This window comes from Chelonia mydas, chromosome 6 (assembly GCF_015237465.2).
Source record: "Chelonia mydas isolate rCheMyd1 chromosome 6, rCheMyd1.pri.v2, whole genome shotgun sequence".
NCBI lineage: Eukaryota > Metazoa > Chordata > Testudines > Cheloniidae > Chelonia > Chelonia mydas.
Genome location: NC_051246.2, coordinates 16,762,860 through 16,784,892, shown reverse-complemented (window position 1 = coordinate 16,784,892; position 22,033 = coordinate 16,762,860). Strand labels below are relative to the sequence as shown.

At 55.1% G+C, this 22,033-nt stretch overlaps 1 protein-coding gene across 2 annotated transcripts in view; it reads right to left on the bottom strand.

The window, feature by feature from the left end:
* Positions 1 to 22,033, bottom strand: part of SSH3 (slingshot protein phosphatase 3) — a 31,782-nt gene that overhangs the window by 7,126 nt on the left and 2,623 nt on the right. For both annotated transcript variants that reach the window (XM_037899358.1, XM_037899359.1), the window contains 10 exons: positions 19,831 to 19,868; positions 18,946 to 19,111; positions 17,155 to 17,273; positions 16,693 to 16,764; positions 15,323 to 15,388; positions 10,032 to 10,226; positions 9,581 to 9,674; positions 9,207 to 9,335; positions 8,798 to 8,844; positions 8,209 to 8,355 (listed from right to left, as the gene is read on the bottom strand). In XM_037899358.1, the coding sequence (XP_037755286.1) occupies positions 8,209 to 8,355; positions 8,798 to 8,844; positions 9,207 to 9,335; positions 9,581 to 9,674; positions 10,032 to 10,226; positions 15,323 to 15,388; positions 16,693 to 16,764; positions 17,155 to 17,273; positions 18,946 to 19,111; positions 19,831 to 19,868 (1,073 nt within the window). The remainder of the gene's footprint in view (positions 1 to 8,208; positions 8,356 to 8,797; positions 8,845 to 9,206; positions 9,336 to 9,580; positions 9,675 to 10,031; positions 10,227 to 15,322; positions 15,389 to 16,692; positions 16,765 to 17,154; positions 17,274 to 18,945; positions 19,112 to 19,830; positions 19,869 to 22,033) is intronic.

Below are 22,033 nucleotides of genomic sequence, written 5' to 3'. Positions count from 1 at the left end.
CAGCTACAAAAGGGGGGTAGTAATTAGTCCCAAGAGATTAAAAGGCCCCTCCCTATCCACTGAGGAGAGAGAACCACAGGGCAATAAGGTTCAGCTGGAAAAGGGGCTGCTAGGGAACCAATTAGGGTCAGCTGACTCCAACTACTTGGGACCTTTTTAAACCCTCCCCTGGGTGGTAGGAGCGGGAGAGTGAGGGAGTGAGAGGAGCAGGGAAGCTGCCAGCAGGCTGTTTGCAGCAAGACACCTGACCTTCCCAGTAGGGAGGCTGCACTCACTCCCCAGAAGGGAAGGAAAACAAGCACAAGGGACTGACTGAGGAGAGGAGTAGCAGGACCCTGTGCCACCTGTAAGGATTCACCTTGTCCCAGACCTGAGTCTCCAAGGCTAAAAAGGACTGAGCCTGCTGAGGCGAACAAGTTATTTTGCCTCACCTTGTTTTCCCTATAAATGTATTGCAGTACGGTGAGCTGAGATGTACGTGGGAAGCTGCGGGGCACGGTCCCAAACGAACAACGGATCGGTACATACTGCGAGTGTCCAGTGGAGCAGGGGCTGAATGCTCCAGGGGGATGCTCAGGGGTTGAAGCGTGCCTGTTGCTCATCTGCAAAGGGACAGCGGTGTCTGTGCAGACTGAGAGTGGGGCGATTGAGTTGCTGGTGGAGTCACGGAGCTGATTTCTGGCAGGCACAGACAAGGCTCTCTCATGCTAAGGGCAGGTGGTAGTTAGGTGCTGCACAATCCTGGGTACCGCCAGGAAGCGTCCCAGGGACTTCGGACACTATCTGTACTGGGGCTTCAGAACAGACAAACCAGCAATTCAAGGAGATATTCAGACCTGTTTGACCTGGATCCCTCTGGCAACAAACTTGTGCCATGAAAGCAAAAAAGCACAGGCCACCATTCGCGAGCTGACCCCCCATGGACTACAACCAAAGTGCACCGCCGCAGTCATCTGATGATGCATCACAACCCGTAAACCCGCCCACGCAGCTGTGTGCTGAATGGAACAAGTCAAGCAGGAGACAGCAAAGTCCACAACGATCAGCTCCAACACCAGGAGCTGACACGGCCACAAAAACGCTGGAACATGGAGAGGCAGCTGGATTCTGGGAGATCGAATGTACTCTTAGCCCTTTCCCACCACACTACCCCTTCTTCCTGAGCCTCTGCCCTCGTGCCACCTCTTCCCCCCAAGACCCCGCCCCCCATCGCTCACCCTTACAGCCGGTAAAATGTGATGGGGCCATGGCCCCCTGCTCCCCATTTTTCTTGGTACCCTTGCTTCAGGGTGGGAGCACAGAAGTGGCTGTTTGACTTCTTTGATTCCTGCATGGAGGTACCCACACTGGTGAAAACAGGCCAAAGCTGTCGCACTACTCAAACCACATAACGACCCTAAACTCTGTAACATTACCACTCAAGAGCCTTATTCTGCTTACCCTACAACAGGGGTTGGCAAACTACAGCCCGCCAGCAGTTTTAAGTTGGCCATTGCGCTCCTGCTGGGAAGCAGGGTCTGGGGCTTGCCCCACTCTGGCCAGGAAGCAGGATCGGGGGCCGCTCCATGCAGCTCTCGGAAGCAGCAGCATGGCCCCGCTCCGGCTCCTAGGCTCCAGCTCCAATGGCCCCCTCCGGCGCTCCAATGGGAGCTGCAGGCGGCAGCGCTGTGGACGGGGCAGCGTGCAAAAGCCGCCTGGCTGCACCTCCACATGGGAGCCAGAGATGGGACATGCTGCTGCTTCTGGAAGCCACATGGAGCCTGCCCCCCTGAGCCTCTCCCCATGCCCCAACCCCTTGCCCCAGCCCTGATCCCTCTCCCACCCTCTGAAACCCTTGATCCCAGCCTACAGCACCCTCCTGCACCCCAAACCCTTCATGCTCAGCCCTTCCCCAGAGCCCACACCCCCAGAGTCCTCACCCACCCCGGCACCCCACTGCCCCCCCCCAGCCCAGAGCCCCCTCCCACACCCTGAACTCCTCATTTCTGGCCCCGTCCCGAAGCCCACACCCCCAATCTGAGCCCTCACTCCCTCCCGCAACACAACCCCAATTTTGTGAGCATTCATGGCCCGCCATACAATTTCTATTCCCAGATGTGGCCCTCGGGCCAAAAAGTTTGCCCACCCCTGCCCTACAAGCTATATGAACAGACAATAGCAGATGGAATAGCACCAGCAGTAGAAGGGCAGTTGACTGATGACCATGCCCAGGGACCTTCCTGCCTGTGGCCAAGTTGTAAACCTAACTCAATACATCGAAAAATGTCTTCAAAGCCTGTAAAATTAAGAGAAGTTGTGCTGTTGACCTGTCAGTTACTTATAACCCTGTTAACTATTGTGTGCTTCTACTGAAGTAGCAAGGTGGCCCAAGTCACCTGCCTGCTCAGAAAGTGACCTTTTTTTGTTGTGATGGATGGCCAGAAAAGTCTATGTCATTCTCAATGGAACGGCTTGCCCCAAGGTTCCGTGGCGTCACCCTTCTGGTTTATGTCTACACAAATGACCAGCTGGAATTCCCAATGTGTGAAGATTTATTTAGGCAGATGATCTTTGCATCACTACCCAGTCGGAAAGATTGGAGGACATTCTAACTGGCTTCCCGAATGTACTATCACACATGGATCCTGAATGCCAGCCCTACCAAGACACCAGCTTATGCCTTCCACCTGAAACACCATCAGGCCAAGCAAAACTATCGTGGGCTGGTACAATCCTTGAGCTCTATGAATATCCAGTATACTTAATGGTCACATTAGAATCATAGAATATCAGGGTTGGAAGGGACCTCAGGAGGTCATCTAGTCCAACCCCCTGCTCAAAACAGGACCAATCCCCAGCTAAATCATCCCAGCCAGGGCTTTGTCAAGCCTGACCTTAAAACTTCTAAGGAAGGAGATTCCACCACCTCCCTAGGTAATGCATTCCAGTGTTTCACCACCCTCATAATGAAAAAGTTTTTCCTAATAATCTAATCTAAACCGCCCCCACTGCAACTTGAGACCATTACTCCTTGTTCTGTCATCTGCTACCACTGAGAACAGCCTAGATCCATCCTCTTTGGAACCCCCTTTCAGGTAGTTGAAAGCAGCTACCAAATCCCCCCTCATTCTTCTCTTCTGCAGACTAAACATATCCCAGTTCCCTCAGCCTCTCCTCATAAGTCATGTGTTCCAGTCCCCCTAATCATTCTTGTTGCCCTCCGCTGGACTCTTTTCCAATTTTTCCACATCCTTCTTGTAGTTTGGGGCCCAAAACTGGACACAGTAACTCCAGATGAGGCCTCACCAGTGTCGAATAGAGGGGAACGATCACATCCCTCGATCTGCTGCAATGCCCCTACTTATACATCCCAAAATGCCATTGGCCTTCTTGGCAACAAGGGCACACTGTTGACTCATATCCAGCTTCTCGTCCACTGTAACCCCTAGGTCCTTTTCTCTACAGAACTGCTGCCTAGCCATTCGGTCCCTAGTCTGTAGTGGTGCATGGAATCCTTCCGTCCTAAGTGCAGGACTCTGTACTTGTCCTTGTTGAACCTCATCAGATTTCTTTTGGCCCAATCGGCTAATTTGTCTATGGCCCTCTGTAACCTATCCCTACCCTCCAGCGTATCTACCTCTCCTCCCAGTTTAGTGTCATCTGCAAACTTGCTGAGGGTGCAATCCACACCATCCTCCAGATCATTTATGAAGATATTGAACAAAAACCGGCCCCCAGGACCGACCCTTGGGGCACTCCACTTAATACCGGCTGCCAACTAGACATGGAGCCATTGATCACTACCCGTTGAGCCCGACAATCTAGCCAGGTTTCTATCCACTTTATAGTCCATTCATCCAGCCCATACTTCTTTAACTTGCCGGCAAGAATACTGTGGGAAACCGTGTCAAAAGCTTTGCTAAAGTTAAGGAACAACACGTCCACTGCTTTCCCCTCATCCACTGAGCCAGTTATCTTGTCATAGAAGGCTCTGCCCCTAGTTGGTTCCTCCAGCACTTGCACCAGGAAATTGTCCCCTACCCGTCCCAAAAACTTCCTGGATTGTCTGTGCACCGCTGTATTGCTCTCCCAGCATATATCCTGGTGATTGAAGTCTCCCATGAGAACCAGGGCCTGCAATCTAGTAACTTCCGTGAGTTGCCGGAAAAAAGCCTCGTCCACCTCATCCCCCTGGTCTGGTGGTCTATAGCAGACTCCCACCACGACATCACCCTTGTTGCTCACACTTCTAAACTTAATCCAGAGACACTCAGGTTTTTCCGCAGTTTCATAGTGGAGCTCTGAGCAGTCATACTGCTCCCTTACATACAGTGCCACCCCCCACCTTTTCTGCCCTGCCTGTCCTTCCTGAACAGCTTATATCCATCCATGACAGTACTCCAGTCATGTGAGTTATCCCACCAAGTCTCTGTTATTCCAGTCACATCATAATTCCTTGACTGTGCCAGGACTTCCAGTTCTCCCTGCTTGTTTCCCAGGCTTCTTTCATTTGTATATAGGCACTTGAGATAACTCGCTGATCGTCCCTTTTTTCTCAGTATGAGGCAGGACCCGCGCGCTCCTGCTCGTGCTTCCTCTCGGTATCCCACTACCTCAGGGCTTTGGTCTCCTTCCCCGGTGAACCTAGTTTAAAGCCCTCCTCACTAGGTTAGCCAGTCTGCTTGCGAAGATGCTCTTCCCTCTCTTCGTTAGGTGGAGCCCGTCTCTGGCTAGCACTCCTCCTTCTTGGAACACCATCCCATGGTCAAAGAATCCAAAGCCTTCTCTCCGACACCACCTGCGTAGCCATTTGTTGACTTCCATGATTTGACAGTCTCTACCCAGGCCTTTTCCTTCCATGGGGAGGATGGACGAGAAGACCACTTGCGCCTCAAACTCCTTTATCCTTCTTCCCAGAGCCACGTAGTCCGCAGTGATCCGCTCAAGGTCATTCTTGGTAGTATCTTTGGTGCCCACGTGGAGAAGCAGGAAGGGGTAGCAATCCGAGGGCTTGATGAGTCTTGGCAGTCCCTCCGTCACATCGTGAATCCTAGCTCCTTGCAAGCAGCAGACTTCTCGGTTTTCCCGGTCAGGGCGGCAGATAGATGACTCAGTCCCCCTGAGGAGAGAGTCCCCGACCACTACCACCCACCTCCGCCTCTTGGGAGCGGTGGTCGTGGAACCCCCAACCCTAGGACAGTGCATCTCATGCCTTCCAATCAGCGGAGTCTCCTTCTGTTCCCTTCCCTCAGACAGAACGCTGGCACTCAAAGAGCACATCAAGAAACTGAAAAAGAAAGTGAACTCCAGGAATTGCATACTCCAAAAACTGGCCCACATAAAAGGGGAGCTTACCCCAAAGCACACCAACTAACCAGTCTTGCCCTGTGGTACTAGCTCCAGAGTACTGTGCCCCATATGGTCCAGCATGAGTTATGCACACAAAATTGTTACTGAAACTCAATCAATCCCACAGGATCATCACAGGCACTTTTAAACTGTAGCTATACTGCCTTGCAGGGACTACACGATCGTCAGTGAGGTAGAAAGGAGAGACCAAAACAGGTATATGATCCCAGATACCCACTGCACGGACACATTCCACCATCATAAGAACGGCCATACTGGGTCAGACCAAAGGTTCATCCAGCCCAGTATCCTGTCTACCGACAGTGGCCAATGCCAGGTGCCCCAGAGGGAGTGAACCTAACAGTGATCTCTCTCCTGCCGTCCATCTCCACCCTCTGACAAACAGAGGCTAGGGACACCATTCCTTACCCATCCTGGTTAATAGCTTAACCTCCATGAATTTATCCAGTTCTCTTCATCCATGAGGCTGAAGTCCTGAAAGAGCTGTGTCTCTGAAAACCCCTTACCCCAAATACCTCTGTGGCAAGCTCCAGAGTAATAAAGAGGCAGAAGAACTTGGAGAACCTGATTCCCTCACAACCACTCCCTCCAGGCACGACCTTGAACGAAAACCCTGCATTGCGGATCCCCAAGGGCGGTGCAACACCCCAAATTTGAACAATCTCTTGGGGGACCCCCTTTGTGGTGCCAGACACCGAAGCAGTCTCCTTCTGGGGGGAGGGATAGCTCAGTGGTTTGAGCATTGGCCTGCTAAACCCAGGGTTATGAGTTCAATTCTTGAGGGGCCATTTAGGGATCTGGGGCAAAAATTGCGGATTGGTCCTGTTTTGAACAGGGGGTTGGACTAGAGGACCTCCTGAGGTCCCTTCCAACCCTGATATTCTATGATTCACAGGGCAGGCCCTATGGCCTCCCTGCCACCTGAGCCTGAACCTCTGGGGCTCTCTGCTCAGCTTCCCTCCTGAGAGGCAGGGAAATCCTCAGCCCTCTGGGGTCATTGGTTGCTAGGTGTCAATGTCCTGGTGAGTGGGCTTTCCATTGTCTTCTCAGATGTTCCATTGATATGGGTCGGCCTCTGCTAGTATTAGAATAGGAGGGTTGGAAGGGACCTCAGGAGGTCATCTAGTCCAACCCCCTGCTCAAAGCAGGACCAATCCCCAATTTCTGCCCCAGATCCCTAAATGGCCCCCTCAAGGATTGAACTCACAAACCTGGATTTAGCAGGCCAATGCTCAAACCACTGAGCTACCCCCGCACTCCTTTTTTAACAACCCATTTTATGTCAGCTAGGCCATATGAATGAACACACAAACACACACACACGCACCATGTCTCAGCCTTCACTGAGAGCAAACTTTTCTCCCCACACCAGGTCGCCATGCAAGGTATAGGGGAAACTGAGGTACACACAGGGCTCGTAAAAATACTACAGAAAATTCCTGCTCCGTCACACACAGATGTACTCCTAAATCGGAGTGAGAGCTGGGGTGGCAGAGACAGGTGACAATACGATCAAGTGGAAGCTGAGGAACAGCCCCAGATGTGAATGTGGAGAGCCTAGGCAAATATCTGAATGCTTCCCCCGTCAACATCTGTCCTCCTGAGGAGCTGTTTAAGATTAGAGACACCACCAGGTCATGGCTGCTGTTTTGGAGTAATAAGCTATGATGATTATCTCAGAGATGCCCTCCACGCTTCCTTTTCCAGTGCCCACACGTGACCCAGGTTACATATGATCCTTCCCATGCACGTCTTTGGACATGTTTCCCCCACACTCACTCCTTTTCTAATGGACTCTGCAAGAGGCAGTTTATCTTGCCACCTAGAGCAGAGGTGGGCAAACTATGGCCCACGGGCCATATCCGGTCCACAGGACCGTCTTGCCCGGCCCATGAGCTCCTGGCCCAGGAGGCTAGCCCCCGGCCCCTCCCCAGCTGTCCACCTTCCCCTGCAGCCATGTCACCGTGCGGCGCAATGCTCTGGGCGGTGGGGCTGCAGAGCCTGGCCTGACCTGGTGCTCTGTGCTGCGCAGAGCAGCTGCCTGTCCTGATGCAGCTGCACTGCCAGCCACAGGTGTTCCAGGCAGCACAGTAAGGGGGCAGGGAGCAAGGGGGGATTGGATAGAGGGCAGGGGAGTTTGGAGGGTGGTCAGGGGCGTGGATAGAGGTCGGGGTAGTCAGAGGGTGGGGAACAGGGGGGTTGAATGGGGGCAGGGGTCCTGGGGGGGCAGTCAGGAAGGAGAGGAGGGGTTCGATGGGGCAGTGGGGGGTGGTCAGGGGACAGGGAGCAGGGCAGGGGTCCCGGGGAGGGGGCACTCAGGAAGGAGAGGGGCAGTTGAATAGGGTGGTGGTGGCAGTTAGGGATGGGGGGTCCAGGGGCGGTCAGGGAGAAGAGGTGGTTTGATGGGGCAGGGGTCCCGGGGGGGTAGTTAGGAGCAGGGGGTCCAGGGGCGGTCAGGGGACTGAGAGAAGGAGGGGTGGATGGGGCAGGGGTCCCTGGGGGACCGTCAGGGAACAGGGGCGGTTAGATGGGGCAGGAGTCCCGTGGGGGCCGGGCCATGCCTGGCTGTTTGGGGAGGCACAGCCTCCCCTAACCGGCCCTCCATACAATTTCAGAAACCTGATGTGGCCCTCAGGCCAAAAAGTTTGCCCGCCCCGACCTAGAGGCTGCAGCCCACAGTGCAGGCACAGAGAGGACAAAGGACCAATTGCCACTACCATCTTGGGGATCTCATTTAGCTCCAGTGACAGAGGCCGGGGTGTGTGGAGCAGACAAGGCAGCAGCTCTCCAGGGATGGGAGGGGAGATTCGCTCGGTTATCAGCACATGTACGATTCCTCCCCCAAAGCCTCCCGCTTACCGGACAGCCGAGATGAAGTGATATGTCTCCTTCCAGTAGGGCAGCAGCTGAGAAGCCTCTTCATCATAGAGCCGCACATTCAGGTAGGTGAAAAGTGCCGGGAAGAAGTTATCGATTTCCCGGGTCACGTTGAGGATGTGGCTGATTCTGACACAGAGGAGGAGTGAGGGAGGTGCTGGGGGCTCCCCAGTACTACCACACCCCGAAACACCCTACTCCCAGTGCCCATCCCAGCAGGCAGCCTTGGAGACAAGCTGCCCTGCCCCACCACTAGGAGCACCAGCAGTGCAGTGAGGCAGTGCAGGAGGCAGGTTTCAAAGTCAGCTCAGACAGCCCCTTGCATCCTGGAGAACAATAGGCAGGCAGGGGCAGGAGCCCTCCAAGACGCCCATCCCCCAGCACCTGGGCTCCAGGTATGCACCTCGGTCATGGATGGCTGTGGGGACAGACCTTGCCCTAGGAGCAGCAGCAGACTCACTAACCTCTCTACACTGTCTGGCCACTGCAGGGCAATGGAAAGATGCCCTGGGTCAACACGGGCCAGGTGAGGAATCTTCCCCCAACCCTCCCCCAGGGCCGGAGCACACACCTGTTGCGCTGCAGCTCCTCCAAGTTGGCTGCGTTCCACTCGGAGCCCTAGAGACAGGCAGAGAGGGGGACAGCAGGGTGAATGGACGAATGGGGAAATCCGGGGCAGCGACTGCAGCCGCTCCCTTCGCGCTTTCTCAAGGAAAGTCCAACCCCCAGGGGGCTACGTCCAGCCCTGAGTAACTGCAAGAGCTCCTCCTGCTAGGAGAGGATGGAACTGGAGTAGTTGGGAGCTCCCCTAACAACCAGTGCTTCTGCCCCACTTCCCACAGTGCCCCCTTCTGGGAGAGGCCAGAACTGGAATAGCTGGGAGCTCTCCCCACAGCCTGCATTCCTGCTCCACTCCCTGCAGTGCCCCCTGCTGGAAGAGGCCAGGACAGAGCTTTCCCCAGCCCCTGGCAGCTCCTCACTAGGTACAGGTGATCAAAGATCTTGGAGGGACGATCCATCTGGGCCATGATGAGCAGCATCTCGTTGTCAATGAACTCCTTGTACTCCTTCAGGCTGCAGCTAGTGCGGCGCTCCAGCTCCGTGCGGATCTGCAAGGGGAACAGAGCATCAGAGGGAAGATCCCACTCTGGCCCCAGGGCGGGAGGCAAGGTTGGCTGGTACTCCACTTCCCCCTAACCCATACATCCTGCCCCTCTTTCCTTCCCGTTCCCGCAGCCAATCGCTTCCCAGGCCCATCTTTACCCACAAATGCATGCCCATCCCCATCTTCCACCCCAAACCCCTTCCTCCACCACCCATTCCTCCGCCTCTCCCTCCTCCCCATGCATCCCACCTCCTTGGAGGTGATGCTCTCCAGATCAGCCGTGGCCATCAGCTCACGCAGTTTGGCCCGGATCTTCCGCTCCATAAGCTCACGCTCTGTTGGCCTGGGGCACAGAAATAGGTAGGGTGTCAAAGCCCACAGGGCTCCCAGATTCTGCCCCCAGACCCCATCCGCCTACTAGGGTTTGGCTTAGATCCAACCAATTCACACACTCTAGGGAAAATTCAAACCTGGTGCTCCAGCAAGGGGGTGGGAACTCTTCCAGCCAATCAGCATCCAGCGTTCGAGGCTCTTATGTGGAGCCCTGCCCTGTCCAGATCCCCACTGGCTGCCAAGTTGAGGACTGCCCCAGGGAGAGGGGGACATGTGTGGCTCGCTGAATGAAGCTGGTTGGGGGAGCCCCCCGGCCTCCCACCATGTGCCGATACCACCCCTCCCCGCCCACAGCACTGGTACTGACCGGTCAGAGAAGAGAGCAGGGGAGTCGGGCCGCACGGACTCCAGGTCGGACATGGCCAGCCACTCATTGATGCAGCTCTGCTCTGAGGCTATGGTGCGCTGGTACCACTCAGCCCAGCCCAGAGCGCTGCCCCCGGGGAAGTGGTTGTTGTGGACAGCTTCATTGCATGCTTTGTGCAGCACCTGCAGCACCGACCTGGGGGAGGGGAGCAGACAGGCAGACAGACATCAGATTGGAGACACAACAAGCGCAAGGCACAGACTCCTGCCCACTGGCGGGAGAGGGGGTCCTCCCCATGTAGAACCCCACCTGCTCCCCTGCTGCTTGGCTAGTGCCTGGGAATGGGGCATCTGCACTAGAACTACTTTACTGTCACAGCCCCTGTGTGACAAATGAGACGGGGGAGAGCTCCCTTTTGTGGACACCCAGCCAGCCAGTTAGCTGCAAAATCCCCGTTTCTAGCTATTCTCTACTTGCTTGGAGGCGGGTGGTGGTGGTCGGCGACTCTCTCCTCAGGGGGACTGAGACATCTATCTGCCGCCCCGACCAAGAAAACTGAGAAGTCTGCTGCTTGCCAGGAGCTAGGATTCACGATGTGACGGAGAGACTGCCGAGACTCATCAAGCCCTCGGATCGCTACCCCTTCCTGCTTCTCCACGTGGGCACCAAAGATACTGCCAAGAATGACCTTGAGCGGATCACTGCGGACTATGTGGCTCTGGGAAGAAGGATAAAGGAGTTTGCGGCACAAGTGGTGTTCTCGTCCATCCTCCCCGTGGAAGGAAAAGGCCTGGGTAGAGACTGTCGAATCGTGGAAGTCAACAAATGGCTACGCAGGTGGTGTCGGAGAGAAGGCTTTGGATTCTTTGACCATAGGATGGTGTTCCAAGAAGGAGGAGTGCTAGCCAGAGACGGGCTCCACCTAACGAAGAAGGGAAGAGCATCTTCGCAAGCAGGCTGGCTAACCTAGTAGGAGGGCTTTAAACTAGGTTCACCGGGGGAAGGAGACCAAAGCCCTGAGGTAAGTGGGATACTGAGAGGAAGCACGAGCAGGAGCGCGCGGGTCCTGCCTCATACTGAGAAAAAGGAACGATCAGCGAGTTATCTCAAGTGCCTATATACAAATGAAAGAAGCCTGGGAAACAAGCAGGGAGAACTGGAAGTCCTGGCACAGTCAAGGAATTATGATGTGACTGGAATAACAGAGACTTGGTGGGATAACTCACATGACTGGAGTACTGTCATGGATGGATATAAGCTGTTCAGGAAGGACAGGCAGGGCAGAAAAGGTGGGGGAGTGGCACTGTATGTAAGGGAGCAATATGACTGCTCAGAGCTCCACTATGAAACTGCGGAAAAACCTGAGTGTCTCTGGATTAAGTTTAGAAGTGTGAGCAACAAGGGTGATGTCGTGGTGGGAGTCTGCTATAGACCACCAGACCAGGGGGATGAGGTGGACGAGGCTTTTTTCCAGCAACTCACGGAAGTTACTAGATTGCAGGCCCTGGTTCTCATGGGAGACTTCAATCACCAGGATATATGCTGGGAGAGCAATACAGCGGTGCACAGACAATCCAGGAAGTTTTTGGGACGGGTAGGGGACAATTTCCTGGTGCAAGTGCTGGAGGAACCAACTAGGGGCAGAGCTCTTCTTCACCTGCTGCTCACAAACCGGGAAGAATTAGTAGGGGAAGCTAAAGTGGATGGGAACCTGGGAGGCAGTGACCATGAGATGGTCGAGTTCAGGATCCTGACACAGGGAAGAAAGGAGAGCAGCAGAATATGGACCCTGGACTTCAGAAAAGCAGACTTTGACTCCCTCAGGGAACTGATGGACAGGATCCCTTGGGAGAATAACATGAGGGGGAAAGGAGTCCAGGAGAGCTGCCTGTATTTTAAAGAATCCTTATTGAGGTTACAGGGAGAAACTATCCCGATGTGTAGAAAGAATAGTAAATATGGCAGGCGACCAGTTTGGCTTAACAGTGAAATCCTTGCTGATCTTAAATATAAAAAAGAAGCTTACAAGAAGTGGAAGATTGGACAAATGACCAGGGAAGAGTATAAAAATATTGCTCGGGGATGCAGGAGTGAAATCAGGAAGACCAAATCACACCTGGAGTTGCAGCTAGCAAGAGATGTTAAGAGTAACAAGAAGGGTTTCTTCAGGTATGTTAGCAACAAGAAGAAAGTCAAGGAAAGTGTGGGCCCCTGACTGAATGAGGGAGGCAACCTAGTGGCAGAGGATGTGGAAAAAGCTAATGTACTCAATGCTTTTTTTGCCTCTGTCTTCACGAACAAGGTCAGCTCCCAGAATACTGCACTGGGCAGCACAGCATGGGGAGGAGGGGACCAGCCCTCTGTGGAGAAAGAAGTGGTTAGGGACTATTTAGAAAAGCTGGACGAGCACAAGTCCATGGGGCCGGATGCGCTGCATCCGAGAGTGCTAAAGGAGTTGGCGGATGTGATTGCAGAGCCATTCGCCAAAATCTTTGAAAACTCATGGCCATCGGGGGAAGTCCCGGACGACTGGAAAAAGGCTAATGTAGTGTCCCTCTTTAAAAAAGGGAAGAAGGAGGATCCTGGGAACTACAGGCCAGTCAGCCTCACCTCAGTCCCTGGAAAAATCATGGAGCAGGTCCTCAAGGAATCAATTCTGAAGCACTTAGAGGAGAGGAAAGTGATCAGGAACAGTCAGCATGAATTCATCAAGGGCAAGTCATGCTTGACTAATCTAATTGCCTCCTATGACGAGATAACTGGCTCTGTGGATGAGGGGAAAGCAGTGGACGTGTTGTTCCTTGACTTGAGCATAGCTTTTAACACGGTCTCCCACAGTATTCTTGCCAGCAAGTTAAAGAAGTATGGGCTGGATGAATGGACTATAAGGTGGATAGAAACCTGGCTAGATTGTCAGGCTCAACGGGTAGTGATCAATGGCTCCATGTCTAGTTGGCAGCCGGTGTCAAGTGGAGTGCCCCAAGGGTCGGTCCTGGGGCCGGTTTTGTTCAATATCTTCATAAATGATCTGGAGGATGGTGTGGATTGCACCCTCAGCAAGTTTGCAGATGACACTAAACTGGGAGGAGAGGTAGATACGCTGGAGGGTAGGGATAGGATACAGAGGGCCATAGACAAATTAGCCGATTGGGCCAAAAGAAATCTGATGAGGTTCAACAAGGACAAGTGCAGAGTCCTGCACTTAGGACGGAAGAATCCCATGCACCGCTACAGACTAGGGACCGAATGGCTTGGCAGCTGTTCTGCAGAAAAGGACCTAGGGGTTACGGTGGACGAGAAGCTGGATATGAGTCAACAGTGTGCCCTTGATTCCAAGAAGGACAATGGCATTTTGGGATGTATATGTAGGGGCATTGCCAGCAGATCGAGGGACGCGATCGTTCCCCTCTTTTCGACATTGGTGAGGCCTCATCTGGAGTACTGTGTCCAGTTTTGGGCCCCACACTACAAGAAGGATGTGGAAAAATTGGAAAGAGTACAGCGGAGGGCAGCAAAAATGATTAGGGGACTGGAACACATGACTTATGAGGAGAGGCTGAGGGATCTGGGATTGTTTAGTCTGCGGAAGAGAAGAATAAGGGGGGATTTGATAGCTGCTTTCAACTACCTGAAAGGGGGTTCCAGAGAGGATGGATCTAGGCTGTTCTCAGTGGTAACAGATGACAGAACAAGGAGTAATGGTCTCAAGTTGCAGTGGGGGAGGTTTAGGTTGGATATTAGGAAAAACTTTTTCACTATGAGGGTGGTGAAGCACTGGAATGCATTACCTAGGAAGGTGGTGGAATCTCCTTCCTTAGATATTTTTAAGGTCAGGCTTGACAAAGCCCTGGCTGGGATGATTTAGTTGGGGATTGGTCCTGCTTTGAGCAGGGTGTTGAACTTGATGACCTCCTGAGGTCCCTTCCAACGCTGATATTCTATGATTCTGTGCTTTACCTGTAAAGGGTTAACAAGCCCACAGGTAAAAGGAAAGGAGTGGGCACCTGACCAAAAGAGCCAATGGGAAGGCTAGAACTTTTTAAAATAGGGAAATAACTTCCCTTTGTCTGTGTTGTGGTTCTCCGGGAAAGAGCGGAGCAGCAATGCTGTATGCAGCTTTAAAACCAGGTATGAAAAAGCATCAAATGATACCTCAACCCTACTTATCTGAAACCCCAAATATGTAATAATCAGCGAATGTCTAGGAAGACGCAGTTAGCGTTATTTCTTTTATTTCTTATTGGCTTGTGGACTCCTCTGTCCTAACCCCAGATGCTTTTGTTTGCTTGTAACTTTTAAGCTGAACCTCAAGAGAGCTATCTTGATACTTAATTTTTGTAATTGTTTTTTTAAGATCTAGCAAAAAGCCTAGGTTCCAAATGTATTTCCTTTCTTTTGGGGTTTAATAAAATTTACCATTTTTAAGAACAGGATTGGATTTTTGTGTCCCTAAGAGGTTTGTGCAGATGTTGTTTAATTAGTTGGTGGCAACAGCTGATTTCCTTTGTTTTCTTTCTCAGCTCTTCCCTGGTGGGGGGGTGGGGGTGAAAGGGCTTGAGGGTATGCCATAGGAAGGAATTCCCAAGTGAGCCTTCCTGGGTCCCAAAGAGGTTTTTGCACTTGGGTGGCTACCCATCCAAGGTCATAGAGAAACCGTGACCTTGGGAGTTCAATACCAGCCTGGAGTGGCCAGTATTAATTTTTAGAATCCTTGCGGGCCCCCACCTTCTGCACTCGAAGTGCCAGAGTGGGGAATCAGTCTTGACATCCTGTTCCATTGATTGCAGGGCTTCGGCACAGGGACACATAAGGGGGAGGAGATCCCCACAGATACCCTCCAACTCCTGTGGCCACCACATCTCCACCCCAGGGCAATTCCCACAGATATCCCACCACCTCCTGTGGCCACCGCACCTCCACCCCAAGGTAATCCCCACAGATATCCCTCTGTCTCCCACAGCCACCACACCTCCACCCCAGGACAATCCCCATAGATATCCCTCTGCCCCAGTGGCCCTGACAGCTCCCCCAAAGGAAACCCCAGAGGTATCCCTCTACTTTCTGCAGCCATGACACCTCCTCCCTGGGGCTATCCCCACAGATATCCCCTGTTTTCCAAGTCTGATGGGGGGAACAAATGGAAAGCTCACAGTCCAGCTCAAATCCCGTCTCTCCCACTCTGTCCCTAAACCCTTGTTCTAGTGGGTCCCAGCCACAGTGATATTCCATCCCCCGCATAATCCCAAAGCTCTGACCAGCTGCACTTGACAGGCAGTGTGGGGGTCACTCACCACATGGTCTGCACAGAGATGGGTTTGAAGATGCGCGTCTGCCCCCCGGACGTCACACTGAAGCCCCTAGACACAGAGAGCAAGGCAGGGATTTCACAGGGGGGTTGGGCAGGGAGAGGGGGCTGGATGCAGGAGGAGAGGAGGACATTCACCCTTCACACACAGAGCTGGACTGAGAGGCTCTGTAAATGCGCAGTGCAAGCCCAGCAGCTCCCTGGAACCCAGATCACATGCATGAGCAGAGGTGGGGTGGGTTGCAGCGTCTGGGATCTGAGAGTCAAGCTGGGCTTTCTCTGCTCCATACAGCAGCGCCAGCACCACTGATCCACATGAGCCATTTGCAGGGGGAGGAGAGTGTGTTGGTATTCTCCCCCTCCGCCCCACAAACCAAGCCCTGCCCATTTGAGAAGCCCATCCCCACACAGACTCTCAGCTTCCTTTAGAAAAAGTGACATCTGGGCCTTGCAGTACTTCATACAGCCACCAGAGGTCGCAGTGTGCACTAAAGAGCTCCAAATACTGGGAGGACCCTGGTAAACAAAAGAGTAAAAGCTGGGACTCAAGTTGAAGAACAGAAGGCTGTTTCCTTTAATACATGCTTCCTGTTTAAGGAGGTCTGTGAGGCTAGTGGTTAGAGCACTGGCCTAGGACTCAGAAAACCTGGGTTCTATTTCTGGCTTGGATTCTGGTCTGCTGGGTGATCTTGGGCAAGTCACTTCCCCCTCTGTGCCCCAGTTTCCTCATCTGTAAAATGGTGCTAATGCTCCTGACTTTCTCTGTATAGTGCTTTGAGATCTACTGATGAAAAGCCCTAGATAGGAGCCAAGTGTTGTTATTATTGCTTAGATCACCACAGTGGCATCTGCCTGAGTATGCAGGCAGCTCAGAGCAACAGCTGGGAGAGGTACAAATGTGTATCAGTTTATGATGTTGACTCTGAAATGTAAGGGTGGCCCATAAACATTTCCTACGTTAGGAAACATTTTGGTACAATTTCTCACTGCTGACTGGGCTGGTGATGGCTGGTTAAGATGCAGCTGCCCCAGCAGAGCACACGGGACCTTGAGCACCTCGCGTGGGCCATGGCTGGTGGTGCTGCTGTGGGAGCTGGCTTGGCTCTCAGAGTCCCACGACCCTGTTCAGAGAGAGGAGGGGGAGCTGTGTGCCAGGCAGTGGTTCAGGCAATGAGTCTGGAGCCTGTACTCCCATCTCCGTCCAGCAGAGGGCAGGACAGGTTTTCGCTGGGGGCACTGTGTGTGGCATGTGGGGGGGTGAAACGCAGTCCTGATTGCACACAAGGCAGAATTTCCCTCTCTCCCCGCACAGGAGATCTCCCCAGTGTGGTAGCACAGACGACTGAGATCTCTTACCCATCGCCATCGAGGAAGACCTGGGTGTCGCTCCAGAGGGGCAGCACCATCCCCAGGGTGCATTTGGCTGACCTAGGGGCAGAGAGAGGGGTCAGAGCGCACGGCATGACTAGGGGGTGAGTGTAGGGGTCCCCACTGGGGTATGGGGGAGGTTGGAACAAGGACAAGACTTGGAACAAGGACCCCACAGACTCCAGCTCCCTGTGCCTCTCCAGGGTTCTGCTCTGGTGCTGGGGGGCAGCCCAAGGGCAGAGCAAAGAGTTTGGCCACTCTGGTGCTGAGAGCTCAGGCGGCTCCCCCCATGGGTCGTGGGGCATGAACCCCCCACTCCTCAGTCCTGCTCCCCCCCACCCTAATTCCCCTCTCCTCTGTGCTCCCCCTCCCCATGCCTCACTCGCCAACACACTCCTTGCATCCCCTATCCCTCCGTGCTCCTCACTGCACCCCCCGCAATCTTCTCACCCCTCTTCAGGGAAGTCCACGCCCAGAAGCACTGTCTCGCTCTTGCCCTCCAGCTCCTCCGTCGACACGAGCAATAGATACCGGATCCGGTGGGGTCGGGTTGACTCCAGTCGCACAGCCTGGAGATGAAGCCAAAGGCAGACTGAGACCTGCCTCTTCATGTGACCTCCCGGTGCCCCTGATATGCCCCTGCCTCTGTGTCACAGTGCCCTCTGCTGTGGAAGGCGGGGCTAGGCAGAGTAGGCTCCGCCCCCTCTGTGGTGACCCAGCACCCCCTTTGGGGAGGGCAGGGCTGGGCAGTGAAGGCGCCTCCTTCTCCCCAATTTCCCAGCATCCCCCGCTGGAGAGGGCAGGGCTGGGCAGTGGTTTCCCAGCTCAGTGTCAGGGCTCTGTAAGGGGGATGTTAAGAGATGAACCCCTGGGTCTCTGTTCTGCTCTGGGGGTCAGTGTGTGACTGGGGCTCAGCAATCCACACACAGCTCTCAGGGCTGGGGGGCCCCTGGGGGCATAGGCAGCGTGACTCAGCCTTGCAAGCAAGGGAAGCTCCCTGCAGAGTCCCCTGGGCTGGACTGTGCAGCTGGCTCTGGCTGCCAGCCCAGGAGGTGAGAGCAAGAGCCCTTCAGCCATAAATGGGGAACTGGCTGCTCAGAAATGAAATTCCACAGGCAGGGATCCCCTCCCCCAACAACCTCCATGCTGCACACAGACAGCACCCCACCTTCCCCTGACCAGCCCTGCCCTCCCCAGCAAGGGGTACTGTGACACCAGGGAGGGGGGAGGAGCCTACTTTGCCCAGCCCAGCCCTGCCCTCTCCAGCCTGGCATGACATCCTGTACCCTGCCGGTCAGTGGAGCAGCCCACGCGCCGGAGTGGTTAACAATTCTCCAGTCAGGCTGGGCCAGTGCCAGGGACAGGGAGGGGGAGGGACCAGGCCTGGGATTGCAAACAATGAATAATGCTCATGCAATGGATGGACTTCAGCCCTGAGCCAGCCTGCCAGGGAGGGAGTCTGTGCACACAGGGCTGTGGGGAGTGGGATGGGGGGGGAAGAGGGTGCTGCAGGAACTGGGCCGGTGCAGTCAGGATGGGGAGGGGCAGCTGTAGCTGGGACTGGGAAGAAGGGAGGGGGCGGGGCAGTGAGTAACAGGGCTCAGGAGAGGGGCAGTAGGAGTGCAGGGAGACACAGGCATGGAGGGCGCAGTCTGCCCCTTCCCCTCCCCACCTACAGTATATATCCTGTTGTTGCTTCCTCCTTGAGCACCAGGAGCAAACCCGCTAGGCTGCTCCAAGCTGTGCTCACCCTCACCGCCCAGAGCACAGGCTGGGGACCTCAGCCCCCCGAATGGGGGTGCCAGGACGAGGGGGGTGGGAGCAATGCATTGTGGGTACACAGAGATAGCTGCTCCTGCATCACTGGAGCCTGTGGGGCTGGATCGGCCTATTGGGCTAATCTGGGGTAAGGGGTGATGGTGGGGAGATGCTGGACTGGATGGTTCCATAGAGCTGATCTGGGGCGGCGGGGGAGATGCTGGACTGGATGGACCCATGTGGCTGATATGGGGCACAGTGGGGGGATGCTGGACTGGATGGGTCCATGGGGCTGATATGGCGCAAGCTGGCAAGGAGGGAGGTAAAGGGAAGCGTTGATCCTGGGCTGGATGGACCCAATGGTTTGATGATCTGATGTGGCAACTGTCCCCATCACCCATCTCTGCCCCCTGTTCCATTGTTTCTGCCCCCTGGTCTGGTCTCTCCTGGAAGCCACCTTGTGCCAGCTGTGCCCCGTCTCACCAGGTGGATGGCGTCCTCTTGCCGCAGCAGCCCCATCATCAGCTGCAGGTGCTGCTCCTGCTGGCTTTGCATTTGGTCCGGGGAGGGCGGGGCTTCTTGCACTGTCTCCAGCTTCTCCTCTTCCTGCAGGAGCAGGGCGGCCCCTTTGACCATGACGAAGCTGTGGCTGGGGGCAGATGGGGAGGGGACATGGGCATGAGACAGAGGAACATCCATCACCTACAAAGGAAGCCGGCCCCAGGGGAGGGGAGGGACCTACTCTGTCAAATTTGGGCACGCCAGCTTCCACTGAGAAAAAGAAATGAGTTGTAACCCTTAGGGTTATGAAGACAACTGCCCAGATGTGAGGCATCTGCCTGAGTCTTCAGGCAGGTGGCTCCTGTGCCTCAGCAGCTGTTCAGAGCTTGGCCACTAACAAGCCCCTGGTCAATTTCAGAGCAGGTGATCAGATGCCTGCAGGGGGCAGAGGTAAAACTCTCCAGGGGCAGGTTAGTTTCACCCTGGGGCTCTGGAAGGCTGGGGTGATTCATGGGGGCAGGACTCAAGAGTCAGCAGGGTGAAGAGGGATTGATAGGAACACCCACCCACTCAGCAGCCTGGATGCTTGGGGGGCCAATATGGGGCACAATCCCTTCTCCTATCCAGCCGCTATAGGGCAAGACCTTCAAATGCAACAGGCAGGGCCCAGCGTGGGAATCCCAGCATCACTTCCTCCTTCCAAACAGCAGGGTGCATGGTCATTGCTCCTCCCTGGTGGGACCCCCTTACCTGCCTCCCATCTCCCGCCAGTGACCAGGGAGCAGGTAGAGGGGGGCTGGGGTTGGGAACCAGCTCCCCTTTGGCTGGGGGGGGGGGGGGGGGGAGGTTATAGGGATGGCACCTCACCGTCGCTGCAGCTGGCTCCTCCTGGAAAGCTCTTCATCCTGCAAAAGAACCACAGACAGATAGATCAGCCCCAGGCTGGGTGCAGGACTTGCTCCCCTGCAGGGGGTGGGCGTGTGGGCTATGACCCCATGGCACTCAGCTGGGGCCAGAGATGAGGTGGTCCCATCCCCCAAACTCCAGCACAGGGTGGGCAGGTCCAGAGCAAGGAATGAGGATGGGGCAACTCCTCCAACCCTCTGGGGTGTGAACGGCACCTCAAGCCCCCCAGGAACAAGTTGACACTGCAGGGCCGCAGGGAGATTCCTGAGCGGCAGTGCTGGGCAGCAGCTAGCGCCTGCAGATGTCTGAATAGGAGCCGGCCAACTGATCACCCTGCCAGGGGCCCAGTGGTGCCGATGGAGTCTCACACTCTGCCAGCAAAGCTCTCAGTTCAGAGACGGTGGCCTTGTATTGTGTCACCCTTAGTGCCCCAGACCTAAAAACAAGAAGCTGGAGTCAGGGGAGGATCACAGTCCCTGTATCCCGTTCTTGAATACTTTCCTTTAAACAACAGGGGAAATTCCCCAGCAAAAATACTTCGTGAAGGCTGTAAACAAAACAGCAGTGTTGCCAGGCACACGCATGTGCTGGGAGTCTGAAACACAGGCCTGGTTCATCCACCCTGTACCAGGCATTTCTCCTGAGGGTGGGGTGTGCCAAGCTCCCCATGAGAGCAACAGAGCAAGGGGAGCCAGGGATGCCTGGAAAGTCAATGAGGGAGGGCTCCTGGGGGCATGTAGGTGGGGAAGGGGCAGGCTAGGGGGGAACTGCGGACATAGCAGAGATAGCAGCCCTAGCAGGGGGGAGCAGAGGGGAGAGGAGAGAACCCCTGCCCTCAGTGCAGCGCCCCCCTGTGTCCAAGAAGCATCCTGCAGGAGGATTCCTGCTCAGCTCTGGCAGCCCGCAGGGGTCACCTGACTCCTGCTCCTCCCAGGAGTGGGCACAGAGAGCTGAAGGGACAGCAGGGGAGTGTGGCTGATGTGCCAGAGGAGCCAGGCTTGGCAGCAGGGTCAGGGACTCCTGCACCCTGTGCCCTCTACTCCAATGGAGCCTGGAGCTACTGCAGATCCCTCCAGCCTGCAAGGCACTCGCTTGACGTCATTCGCTAACACAGGAAGCTGGAGTTCCAAAACCTTGGCTGGGGTTTGCCACCCACTGCCACGCTGCAACGGGGAAATGGCCACATTCGGGGCAGGCATCACCCTGACACCTCCCACCTATTTGGAGCATCAACTGGGCCATGAGCCCTTTCGGGCATCATCCATAGCCTCAGCGTGCGTATCAGGATCTTTTTGTTCCCTCCTGGGAGCCGGAACGGGTCTAGCAGCCCAGCAACAATTTCCTCTGACATTTTTTAGTGTGGAAAATAAAATTAACAGCATCCCAACCCTTCCTGAGCGGCAGCTCCCAGCAGAGTGCATGCAACCAGACACGATGCTCACAAGCCCACGCAGCCTGGAGACGGCTGTACAAGGGGAAGCTGGGAGTCCGAATCCTGGCCATGGATCCTGCTTGGGGGCATAGATCCTGCTTGGGGGAGGGGGGCTGGGTGTATGAATCCTAATGCTAGTGCCTGGGGTGTGGATCCTGCTGGAGGGGGACTGGGGGGGTGAATCCTAGCCCTAGTGCCTGGGGTGTGGATCCTGCTGGAGGGGCACTGGGGCGTGAGCCCAGGCGCTGGGGCCCTGGATCCCGGTGCACTCAGCGTGACTTTGCAGACTGCAAGACACTAACTGAAGGGGAAGCAGCCTCCTAAGGAAGTGTCCGTTTGTGAAACTTAATGACAAGTCAGTACCGGTGCCTGATAAACCACAGGGCAACACAGGCTGCGCAAGGGGAATTAGAGCCAGCCACAGGCACTGGGCACCCATGTGTGATGGCAGCCCTCTTGACACGTGCACTACAGCGCTCCCTGCTGCGAGGGGCTGGGGCAGCCAGACACACCCCACAGCCAGGGCTCCCACCCCGCTCCCTGCAGCGAGAGGCTGGGGATGGAGCAGCCGGGTACACCCCACAGCCAGCGCTGCAGGGCACTAACCATTCCACAAGCTTCCTTCCCCCAGTCATGGAGCTCGGCAGGGAGCAGAGACAACCCCAAAGCCGGCGCAGGAACTAGCGCCGAGGTACGGAGAGGATGGGAAGGGAGGAAGGGGAGCCCAGCTGG